This window comes from Meles meles, chromosome 12 (genome assembly GCF_922984935.1).
Source record: "Meles meles chromosome 12, mMelMel3.1 paternal haplotype, whole genome shotgun sequence".
Lineage (NCBI taxonomy): Eukaryota > Metazoa > Chordata > Mammalia > Carnivora > Mustelidae > Meles > Meles meles.
Window position 1 is genome coordinate 17,374,178 of NC_060077.1, and position 13,159 is coordinate 17,387,336.

General features: G+C 45.2%; 1 protein-coding gene across 1 annotated transcript in view; it reads left to right on the plus strand.

Moving 5' to 3' along the window:
• LOC123954405 overlaps positions 1 to 13,159 on the plus strand; it is a 62,181-nt gene that overhangs the window by 1,241 nt on the left and 47,781 nt on the right. The window contains 3 exon segments of the mRNA XM_046025535.1: positions 237 to 308; positions 420 to 555; positions 811 to 945. Of these exon segments, the coding sequence (XP_045881491.1) occupies positions 237 to 308; positions 420 to 555; positions 811 to 945 (343 nt within the window).

Here is a 13,159-nt window from a genome sequence, read left to right on the forward strand (position 1 = left end):
AGCCACTCAGTAAGTGTTTGAACTAAATTACGGAAATTAGAATTAGGTCATGTATGAAACTGATTTCGGGTCTAATATGTCATATTATCTAATATGTCATCTGTAGATGACAAAGAAGAACCCATTATCCCATATTTAAGATGTGTGAAATGTCGGGCTTCTGGGATCGTCTTAATTCATGGCATAGCCACCTTTGGTAAAAGTTCTTCATAATTTATTAAACCTGCTTATCTTAGGTGCGCGGGACCCAGTGCAGCTAGCCTGGGGAGTGCTCTTTCTCCTGCAGCTGTGAGCAATGGTGTTGGAAGGTACGCAGACTTGGAGTTTGGAACCGGAGCTTCCTTTACTGGACAGCACCCTTTGGCTTAAGCATGGAGTCTCTGTTGCTGGGTTGTGCTGTCTGATTAATGGCATGTTAGGCGGGCTGCTGGGTTTGGAGAGAGGCAGTGGGAAGAAGTATTCAGCGTTAGCTGGGAGGAGAACGGCCACTTTCTCACCACCAACCCCCGCGTCCCGATGGCTCGACACAATGAAGTATTTCTCAACTACGTCTATGTGAGTTGGGCAGCTCTTTCACATCTTGTAGCTCCTAGGGTGACCAACATCCCAATTCACCTAGTTTTGTCCCAGTTTTAGTGCTCAAAATACCACAACCCAAAAACTCCTTCCCCAAGACACAAAAAGTCCTGGGATTTGGTGACCAGTGTGGAAAGTGGAGAAGGTACAAAAGCCATAAGGATACCCTAAAAATAGGGGCCGACAGCAGCATCATCCTTAACGTGAAATGCGAGTGTGGATTGCATTCTGCAGGGTCTGCTGCTGCTCCAGCCCTTAACACTGCTGTCGGCACCAGTGATTCGTGGTTCAGGCATCTCTTGCTGCATCCCTCTGAGATCTGGGACCCAAGTGCGCGATGCTAGCACATTGCCATCATGGTCATCCTCGGTCTGTCTCTGATGTCTGTGCTTTGTGCCGAGATAGCGCTACTTCCATTTTTAATATTTAACACTGTGAATACGGTGACCTTGCGTTATGAGTTCAAATAATAAAAAGGAGAGTGATGGTCAGTTTCAACACCAGCACGACCCAGACGTCACTGAGGAGGAAGGCTGCAAGACTGGGGTATCTCAAGGGGAGAACGGATGCGTGGTAATTAATAGTAGTAATAATAAACCCTACTGTACAATATGCAGGAAGTCATTTGGCCATGGTACGGAAATGTACACGAACACATACATGAAGAATAAATTGCAAAAATCCAAAAATACGTCTAATGCAACAAAAGTACCTTTGTCTCCCAGACAGGCACCGATGCTCACTTGGAAACAGGGACCCCTGAATTAGGTTGGCATACTGTGTATACACACACACACACACACACACACACACACACCCCATACCATTCCTTGACTGCTCTAAGAAACTAAACAAGGCTACATCTTCTATTTTAGAAACTGTAACTAAAACATCCCATTGACAAACAAACAGGGAAACTTTGGTAACAATTTCCCTTAACCATAGCACTGATTTAAGCTCCTTTCTATACTATCAAGAGATGTGTGCAGCAACAAAAATTTGTTCTCTCCAGTTCTTACGAAGTTTGCCTTGGAGAGGAAAAAAGAGAGAGAGAGAGACTTTTAAAATGTTTTGATTGCCATGATGCCATGAGGAATTTAATAAAACCCCCTACATTATAAAGCAAAAGATTTTTTTCATCTCGTCTAACTACAAACTAGATACTGTTCAACTATCGGCAGATTCAGCCAATGGGAACTTATACATTTTGACAAATTCTGTTCGGCTTATAAATTCTCACCAAAGGAAAGGGTCGTTATCTCCCAAAACTCCTATACGCTTTGTGCACAACTCTGCCGGACAGGGGTGTGACTTGTTTACCTGTGACACTGAAGTTTGCTTGCTGAACGTTCGGGTCACTTTGGGGGTCCTTCGGCATGGGCACAAGCATGTAAAAAGAATGTTTTACTTTGCAGAAATGGAAGCAGATGGTTTTTTAATACAGGTGTCTACAAATGCCCTAAAATTTTCATAGTGTAGGACAGGAAGACTTTCTCTAATTTGGATATTGATTGAGGACAAAAGCAGAGAAAAGGGCACACTGTGAGGAAACACATCTGTTTTCCTCATACTGTTTGATGATCTTTGAAGATACCACGGGAACGTGGGAAAGAGAGGCTGCTGAGTAGGTTGGTCAATGTTCTGCATGGGTTGTGACCACAGCTCTTATAGGGGGAAAAAAGACTCTCTCCAGCAAACACTTCTCTCAGGAGGATACATGGGTAGGATGTTACTTGGAGCCAAGAATCCTGGTCATGTGCATTTGAGAAGAACAGAGCAATGGTCTGAGAGAGTTTGATAACAGGCTGTACTTGGCACTGTCCCCTTGTCCCAAGGTCACAGGCAGTTTGGAGAGCTCTGGAAGGGAACCTCGCTGGCTGCAGGAGAGCCGCCTGGGACATGAGTCACGCCTTCCACTCCCACCTGTGAACTGATCCCATCTTCTGACTCCTTTCTGTTCTATTTAAAAGTCGGGCAAGGTATCAGACCTGAGATAATCTGCTCTCACCACTGTTTACCACCAATGAGTCAGAGCTAGGTGCTGGGCAAAAGGGGACATGCAGGGCTCCCCAAACCGTGAAGGGGCTGCTTTCCAGAGAGATGGGCTCACTGAGCAGACATCCTCAATGTCTTCCTCCTCCATGAGCGGCGTCTCACACGTCTCTGTGGAAACGCTCGTGGCCAGTCACTATCACAAAACCACACGACAAAAGTCCCCAATTTATAGTATTTGATAAGAGGTCCTTGACCCCAGCTCACGGCCCCCTTCCCCTTCTGGCCTTCCCAGCTGCGGCCTCTGAGGACCACTGCGCAGGAGATCACTACTGGTGCCCTCATTAGACTCAAGGTCATTGCGACTCTGTGTCCCAACTTAAAAGGATGGTGGTACTGAGAATAAACTTAGGAGGCTGTCTTTCTCTGTCGCTCATTGTCAGACCAGCTACATCACCTGCGGACATCACTTACCCATAAGGAGCATGTCCTCCCACTCAGTCCAGGAGAGGCATGCCCAGGGTCGGCTCTGGGCAAGCACATGTTGCTGGAGGAGACTGAGTGTGGTTCTCAGTGGAGCATGTTCTGCCCGCCGTCTTCCTCCAGGGACATGCCGGGATTGAGCTCTTGGGTCCACACTTGAAATGGGTGTGTACACAGGTCTGGTTTTAGCCAAAGAAGTGAGTGCAGAAGGGACCCTCACATTCTTCCCTATGTCCTGTCTCCTGGTCAGGATGAATGGGACGCCCCAGGCGGGACAGGTAGGGGAGCCTAGGCCCCGGAGTGAGGCCAACGGGGCCCCCTTGCCACTGCCCGATGGGGACATGGCATTGGAGAGGAATGAGCCTCTGCATTGAGGCGTCTGGAGGTAGAGAGATACCAGAGCACAAACATCCCATTCTGACCACAACAGGGAAGCTGATAGCAGACATGGAACCCCAACGATGTGAAGACGGATCTTCTCAACCAGAAACCCTCCAGCCACGGCAGCTATGGAATGTGGAGCTGGTGTTCGCATCAGAAATATTCACACGGGGACTCCCTGCAGCGACACGTGGGTAACGAGATACCAAGCACAGAATCATCCAAATGCCCCCCATGGCCACCGACACCTGCATCTTGTCCTCTACATCATCCCAGATATCTGTGCAGCCCACGGCCAGCCACACACTCTCTCTTCCACAATTGTATGTGGGCATATCTAGACCCACTTTGCACACGAGACAATGGAAACCAAGGAAGGTTGAAAGATTGAGCCACAGACTGTAGAAATTTTCATGCAAGCAAATTAACCCTCAGGGGCAGAAAGGGGAGTTTACATGGTGTTTACTTTCCTTCCTTTCAGAAGCAGTTGCTGCAATGAAGCTGTTGATTTTCAGGAACTTGGGGAAAATCTTGGAAGGAAAGGTTTTTTTTTTTTTTTCATTCTAATTGCATGACAGATGATATGTGCTGGGTGAATGTTTTTATAATCGGTCTGCCTTTGCTGCTGGAGTTGGGCAGGTAACACCGCAGAGAAGACAGAACTGGAAAGAAGGCCAGAGCCAGGGGAGGAGCAGGGACCTGTAGCCCATGCCGCGCCCCAAGGGCCAGCAGCCACTCAGCTCCCGCAGCAGGCAGGAGATCAGACCTCCGGGTGGACAGATCCTCTAAAGAAGGTTTCAATAGAAGCCAGAAATACCGAATTCTGTATACAGCGTCTCCTGCGTTGATGTTGAAAACATTTCAATGAACAATAAAAATAACACATTTTCTAGGTCTGCGAGCACACCTGTACCCTCCCCAGGGGCCACCATCCTACAGCGTCGGCAGGGGACCTGTTCCTAACCTCTCTGTCTGTCTTTTGACTTCAAATCTCCAATGTCTTTTCATTTCTGTCTTTCCCTGCACTTGAGCTGATCTTAAAATATCAGTGACGTTGCTGTTGGGCTTGACAGAACTGGGTGCTTTTCCATCTGGCCCAAGGTAGAGTTAGGTGACCAGAGCACGGCAGTTTTGGGGGGGTAAGTGAGGAGCCCCCACTGTTCTCTGGGATTGAGGAGGGAGCAAACACCCGTCCCGACACTCCTCCTGGGTGAGTGACTCATCCGTGGACCACCTGGGCATTTTGTAACTAAATGGCCCACTGGTAGTTTTGGGCGTTGCCTTTAGCTGGGAAAGTCACAGATTGGGTAGTGTGTTATACACATTTTCAGCTTGACTTCTCGCTGACTCAGCAGCTACTTTGGGTGCACTCATCTCAAAATGCCATCAGACAGTGCACGACCTTCTCAGGGGCATCGAGTACGTCCAGCTGTGTTGATGGCAGCACCCCCAAAGTTGGCATTGTTGTGATGATAGTGATGATGGCCGTTCTTCACCATCCATGCAGATGTTTTCTTCCCTTGGGCTTCGCCTTTCCAAAATTCAAGGGAGGCTGCTATGGATAAAAAAGTAATTCTTACTGGGTGAATTCGGGGGATCACAAAATCTATCCTTCTTCTGAGTTTCTTATTTGAAAAAAAAAAAAAAAAAAAAAGAATTGCCCGGGTAGTACAGAGCAGGCTTAAACTCAGCTCACCTCATTCCGCTCCCAGGACCTGTCCCCATTATCTCTAGAAGGCAAGAAGGTTCTAAGTGGAAATAGTTAAGGACAAGATCGTGTTACTTAGTGACCCTCCCCAGTGGTCGCCCACCCCCTGGTTGGTCTCCCTTGAAGGCCGCCCACCTGGGCTTTCTCTTGTTCTCTCGTACTGTCATAGAAGGGCGTTGTTGAGTTCTGGATTGTTTGGGATCTGTTACTCACCATTCGAAAGGAAGAAGATGGACAAATACATCTTCCTAATTATGTGGAAGAAATCTCTGGAATGTGGGACCAAATGGCTGGTTTTGGGCTCTGCCCTCACCATCCACCTGCCATGTGACCTTGGACTATCTGATTTCTTTTCTTTCTTTTTTTTTTTTTTTTTTTTTAACCTGGAAACAACCAGGATGTCCTGCAGAGCGCAGAGGATTTCTTTTTTAAAGGTTTTATTTATTTATTTGACAGACAGAGATCACAAGTAGGCAGAGAGAGAGGGGGAAGCAGGCTCCCTGCTGAGCAGAGAGCCTGATGTGGGGCTTGATCCCAGGACCCTGGGATCATGACCTGAGCTGAAGGCAAAGGCTTTAACCCACTGAGCCACCCAAGTGCCCCATCACATGTCTGATTTCTATCTCCTGTTAAGACCCACAGATGCAGGTGTGTGAAGTGTATTCAGGGTAACCAGAAGGTGAAGACGAGGGGCTCCTGTGATGTTTCATGGGCTTTTCCACGCCTATTAGGTATTTATACAACGCTATCATTTAGTGGTTGTACAAAGAGGCACGTACTTTTCTACCTGCTTGGAGGTACAATGGTACATTCTTATTTAAATAGCAAATTTTGTGGGACAAATGTTTCCAGGTGATCCTGTATTCATAATCTCAAAATCGCCCTCCAGAATAACTTATCAGTGGTCACTAGCCACTCCCTTTGCTGGGAAAATAGAAGAACAATATAGAAGAAAACATGTTTTTTCCTTTTCTGTGTATTTGATTTATTGTGCCTCTATTTTTAGGTTTTCATATATTGTATTCTTTTTGGAATTATGTTTTGGAGTGATGCTTAGACCCAAGTCATATCTTTTTTTTTTTTCCATTTTATTTATTTTTTTCAGCGTAACAGTATTCATTCTTTTTGCACAACACCCATTGCTCCATGCAAAACGTGCCCTCCCCATTACCCACCACCTGTTCCCCCAACCTCCCACCCCTGACCCTTCAAAACCCTCAGGTTGTTTTTCAGAGTCCATAGTCTCTTATGGTTCGCCTCCCCTCCCCAATGTCCATAGCCCGTCATATCTAAGGACTTAAAGTTATATAGATTTAACTGATGGAATTTTCTGAGAGATTGCAAGCTGATCTGACTGCTTATAGAGCATGGACAGATACTTTTGAGTTTTCATCTTGCTTGTATCCTGTCTTCTTCTAGTTGCCTAAGACAAATAATTTATATTTCTCGGCAACAGTTTCCTTATCTGTAAGATTAGGATGGTGATGGGCACCTGGGTGGCTCGGTCAGTTAAGCATCTGCCTTCAGCTCAGGTCATGATCCCAGGATCCTGGGATCAAGCCCTGAGTCCAGCTCTCTGCTCAGCAGAGAGTTTCTTGTGACTTAATGAATTGACTATAATATGAAAATTTTTCTAATTTTGTTTTCTATAGATCACAGGAAGTTGAAAACATAGTCAAGTATGTTTCGCCCAGTTTCCCCCAACGGTTCTATTTTACATAATGATGGTACAATATTAGAAGCAAGACATCAACAGTAGTAACATCTGTGTATATAGTTTTCTGTCATATTATAAATGAAATCATGCAAACAGCATATACTGGGATGGACTTTTTTTTTTAACTCAGCAAGATGTCTTTGAGATTCATCTAACTCGTGTATATCAATAGTGTGTTCTTTTTTACTGCTGAGTAGTATTCCATGGTCTGCCTGTGCCATAGCACGTTCAACCATCCACCTGCTGAAAGAGATCACTTTATGCCTTTTACAAAAAATGTTATAAACCATGGTGTGCAGTTTTTTGTGGGAACACTTTTCTCTATGGAAAAAAAATGTTCAGGAGTGCGATGGCTGGTTTGTAATATGTGGGAAATGAAGTGGGGAACTATTTGGAAGTTCAAAGGAGCTCTCCATGATGTTTCTGTATTTGTATCACAGAAACGTTAGTCACAAACCCCCACCACTTTGCTTAAAGTCAAAGGAAATGAGATCTGAAGCTTGGATCCTGTATCAGCTTCAGAAAGTCCACACAGAGAAATACACAGTAAACACAAAATATCTGGAGTTCTTTTGTTTTATTTTGTCTTTTTCTCCTGCTAACAGCCTCTGAGTGAGCTGGTTGTGTTGACACGGGAAATTCACGAAAAAAAAAAAAATGCCGCACATCTAAATATTTTCAAAAATATCCTGTCACTGATGAGAGAGGAGACCCCACACAGGAACCATATTGAGGATCCTTGTCAAAGACCCTGTTTCAAGAACAGGCACGTGAGAAAAGCGCATGTTCAGACCAAGATCAGAAGATGGGGTTAGAGCATCATTTCGAAGATATTGGCAAAATGGGGGTCCAGGAGCTGACCTCTGTCCTCGGGGTGTAGAAACCGGCCCTGGGGAAAGCTTGCGTGGGCAGGGTGGGAGTCCGGGGGCATTTCCCCTTCTCATGAATTGTGCTGCTCATTCCAGGGAAGCCACTGAAGGTGAAATTTCTCTTTGGGGGGATGAAGGCCAAAGGAAAATCTTTCCTATAGCTCTGGGCCTTAGCATCCCATGCCAGTAGCAAATAAAGATTGATATATTGATATTCTCCAAAATATTTAGGGCTATGCATCTGAGAAGCTTCCAACCTGATTCCCCCAGATGCTGACGTGCCAGAAGCCTCCTGTTCTCTGAAGAAGATGCCAGGACGCGGGGGGACAGGAAAAGAATGGAGACAGGCAGAAAGGAGGTGAGGATGGGGACTTTCACTTTCCCATAGAGGAAGAGCAGACTTTGAATAAAGTTTCACCGCAAGGAAGACATAAATTTTAGACAGGGTCCGCTCTGGGCCCACAAATAAGGCTGGCCTACCGTGCCGACAGGAGAGAGCTGTAATTCTTGTCACCAAGGCAGCTGTCCAGATTAGCTGTAAATACTGCTTCCAGCCGCCCTCAATTTTAACGACCGAAGGCTGTTAGGTGGAGAACTCGGGAGCAAATGGGAGGGTGCAGGTGGCAAGCATGGGGACCAGCCCTCGTGTCTCTTGCCCTGGTGCTAATGATGCAGCCAGCAGGGACAGATGGAACACTCTGAGTGTGTCTGACCCCACGCCTCCTCCACTCCCTCCCGCCACCCTCTCTCCCTGCAGAAGGATGCAGGGGTGCAATGTTACCGGGCCTGGTGACCTAGAAATACACACAGTATCAGTAAAGTTTCATTTAGTTTAAGTAGATCCCAGATACATCATGGGCTTTGCTTACATGGAATATATATATAGGCATATTATATTTTTTTAATATGCATACTATATAGTACGTATACTAAATTCATATATATATAATATAACATACAATGTAAATTATAATATAAATTTATAATATATGACATGTAATACACAATATTTATTAAGTTAATTTAATAACATATAATGTAAATTATAATGTATAATATGAATTTTATAAATTATGTTATGTTATTACATATTATATATAAATATTTAATATACAGGGGCACCTGGGTGGCTCAGTGGGTTAAACCTCTGCCTTTGCCTCAGTTCATAATCTTAGTGTCCTGGGATCGAGCCCCACATTGGGCTCTCTGCTCAGCAGGGAGCCTGCTTCTCCCTCTCTCTCTCTCTGCCTGCCTCTCTGCCTACTTGTGATCTCTGTCTGTCAAATGTATAAATAAAATATTTTTAAAAAAGAAATTTAGGAGGGGGGAGTCAAGATGGCAGGGAAGTAGGAGGAGGCACCTTTTCAACCTGTACCCTAAAGTGAGCTGATTACCTACCAAAGAACTCCGACCACCCATGAAATCAGCCTGAGATCAGAATTATACATGTCTGGATCTCTACAGGAGCAGAAGATGCCAGTGGCAGGTAAAGCAGACTGGGAGCTTCCGACTGATATCGGAAGATAAACAAAAGGGGGAGGGAGCCACCAGAGGTGACCGATTGGAAAGTAATATCCCAACACAAGAGTGCTCTGCGTCTGGGGACCAGCATTAACTTGGAGTCTGGTTGAAAGCACTCAAAAAACAAAGAGCAAAGGATCACGGTGGGTAATAGTGGGAACCTGGGCGGTTAGGGTCAGGGACCTAAGTCCCCGGAACCAGGACAGCCTCCCCTGGAGCTGAGCCAGAGAGAGTGCGGCAGAGAAATCAGGTCTCCGTCCCTGAGCCACCAGTGCGCCTGAACACCAGAGCTCCCGAGAACGAGTGGGGTCTGGCTCCCATGAGGGGCTGGGAGCCTGGCCAGATGGCAATCCTGAAATGCACATGTCCCACACCCTCCCTTGGGATAGGTGCTCATAGGCGCTAGCCTGGAGCTCTGGCATCTGGAAAAACCAGACATTCCCAGCCCGGGACAGTGGGAAAATCTCAGTGGGCGATCTCTGCTCAGAACCTCTCTGGCGGTCTGGAGCTGCCTAGACAGCCACCGCTGCCCTGGTTTTGGGTACAACGAGGAGCTCCTGCATCCCCAGGGACCGTGACTTAGAACCAACTCTGCCAGCAGCTTTTGCAAAACATTCTGAGGCTTCTCTCTGAGAGGGAGGTTGGGGTGCAGTTTGCTCTCCTCTAAACCTCCAAAAACCATTAAAAGCTGTCAAGGCGAGAGAAAGCAGATGAAAGAACATAAAAACCCCCAGAGAACAAAAGGCTGAAAAAAACAGTTTCCTCAGAGCTCACCCCCTTGAGGGGAGCGGGAGGACCTAACTCAGGGAACATCATTGTCTGAAAACCCACGTGGCAGGCCCCTCCCCCAGAAAACCAACCAGGAAGGAAGAAAAAAAAAAAAAGACTACAAGAGAACAACCACCACTACTTCATAAATACAACTTTTATTTTTAACTCTTTATCAATATTCTGGTTCTTTTTTTTTATACATACAGATAATTTTTTAACCTATTTACCACCACACTGAGATGTCCAGTACATCAAATTCTTTAATAACCTTCTAACCTGAACTTTTTGATACATACGCCCATGTTTTTCTTTTGCTTTTCTATTTTTTTAATTCTTTTTTAATTTTAACTTAGTTTAGTCTAGTTTATTCTTTTTTAATTTTTATTTTCTACTATACATATAGAGTTAAACTTCAAGGTAATCCCCTTTCCCCAATCAATACTACCCCTATAGGCAAACCAGTTTCTAATCCCCCTGTAACTTAGGAAAGTTGAGTCCTTTAACAAAAACATCAAGATACCTTCAGGAAGAATCAAAATAACCTTCCTCACCCACACTGAGAATTTATAACCACTCTCCCAATTTTTCCTTCTGTCAGTGTTTCTGTGAATTTGTGTTTGTCCTGATAATATATAAATCTTATACTTGGGGTTCTTTCTGATGAGGTTCTTCCCTTTTTTTTTTTTGCTTATATATATATATATTTTTTTTCTCTTGTCATATACTTTTATCAGTCTTTTGGTTTGTCTGTTTTTCTTTGTATACTTCACAAATCTTAGATTGTGGCCCATTTGGGCTGAGCCTTCTCTTTTATCTTCCCTTTTTTTCCTCTCTCTCTCTCTCTCTCTCTCTCTTTTGTCCTTTTTTCTTTTCCCTTTTTTTCCCTTCTTCTTCTCTATTTCTTTTTCTTTTCTTTTTTTCTCTCATTTGGGTGGGGAATCCTGATTGCACAGAAGCGTTCCAGGGTGCACATTGACTGCACCACAATCGATAAGTCCAGCTGCATCTGTTCAGTCATCTCTTACCAAAATGACTAGGAGGAGGAATACCCAACAGAAGAAAAATACAGAGGATGGGCCTTCTGCAACAGAGCTAATGGCTATCGACATAGACAATATGTCAGAAAAGGAATTCAGACTAACAATTATCCAGGCAATAGCTAGGTTGGAGAAAGCCATGGATGACCAAACAGAATTGATTAGGGCAGAACTGAAAGCCACCAGGGATGATGTTCAAAATGCTCTCAATGAGTTCCAATCGAATCTAAATTCTCTAAAAGCTAGGGTAACTGAGACAGAAGATAGAATTAGTGATCTGGAGGACAAACAGATAGAGAGAAAGGATCAGGAGGAAGCCTGGAACAAACAGCTCAGAAGCCATGAAAACAGAATCAGGGAAATAAATGATGCCATGAAACGTTTCAATGTCAGAATTATTGGAATCCCTGAAGGGGAGGAAAAAGAAAGAAGTCTAGAAGATATAGTGGAAGAAGTTGTCTATGAAAATTTTCCCAATCTCACGAATGGAAACAATGTTCATGTACTAGAGGCAGAGAGATTTCCTCCCAAGATTTTAGATTCTCGAAAGTCCTCACGACACTTTATAGTTAGAATGAGGAATTATATTTCAAGAGAGACCCTCTTAAAAGCAGCTAGGACAAAGAAACTCCTTACATACAGAGGAAAGCCCATTAGAATAGCGTCAGACCTTTCCACAGAGACCTGGCAAGCCAGGAAGGGCTGGTAAAATATATTCAGAGTACTAAATGAGAAGAACATGCAACCAAGAATACTCTATCCAGCAAGATTGACATTTAAAATGGATGGAGAGATAAAGAGTTTCCAAGACCGGCAAGGCTTAAAAGACTATGCAACCACCAAGCCGACACTGCAGGAAATATTAAGGGGGGTCCTATAAAAGAGAAAAAATCCTAAGAATATCATTGAACAGAAATATAGAAACAATCTACAGACAGAAAGTCTTCAAAGGCAACATGATGTCAATAAAAACCTATCTCTCAATAATCACTCTCAATGTGAATGGCCTAAATGCGCCCATAAAACGACACAGGGTTGCAGATTGGATAAAACGACAGGACCCATCCATATGTTGTCTACAAGAGACCCATTTTGAACCTAAGGATACACCCAGACTGAAAGTGAAGGGATGGAGAAGCATCTTTCATGCCAATGGGCCTCAAAAGAAGGCCGGGGTAGCGATTCTCATATCAGATAAATTAGATTTTAAACTAAAGACTGTAGTCAGAGATACAGAAGGACACTACATAATTCTTATCCGCCAAGATGATCTAACAATTGTGAATATCTATGCCCCCAATATGGGAGCACCCAATTACATAAGAAAACTATTAATCAAGATAAAGAGTCAGGAGGGGAGTCAAGATGGCGGAGAAGTAGCAGCCTGAGACTACATCAGGTAACAGGAGATCAGCTCGATAGCTTATCTAAACATTGCAAACACCTACAAATCCAACGGGAGAGCGAAGAGAAGAAGAACAGCAACTCTAGAAACAGAAAATCAACCACTTTCTGAAAGGTAGGACTGGCGGAGAAGTGAATCTAAAACGACGGGAAGATAGACCGCGGGGGGAGGGGCCGGCTCCCGGCAAGCGGCGGAGGAACGGAGCACAAAATCAGGACTTTTAAAAGTCTGTTCCACTGAGGGACATTGCTCCAGGGGCTAAACCGGGGTGAAGCCCACGCGGGGCCAGCGTGGCCCCAGGCCCCGCAAGGTCACAGAAGGATCGGGGGTGTCAGAGTGTCGGAGAGCTTGCAGGTATTAGAACGGAGAAACCAGCTGCAAAGACAGAGCCGAGGACTGAACTCTCAGCTCGGGGTTACCTTGAACTGGTCGTGGGCTGGGTGAGCTCGGAGCACGGCTAGAGGCTGGGGATACGGGAGTGATTGGGTGCTGTCCTCTGGGGGCGCACTGAGGAGTGGGGCCCCAGGCTCTCGGCTCCTCCGGGCTGGAGACTGGGAGGCCGCCATTTTCATTCCCGTCCTCCGGAACTCTACGGAAAGCGTTCAGGGAACAGAAGCTCCCAAAAGCGAACCCGAGCCGATTACTTAGTCCGGCCGCCGGTAAGGGCGGTGCAATCCCGCCTCGGGCAAAGACACTTGA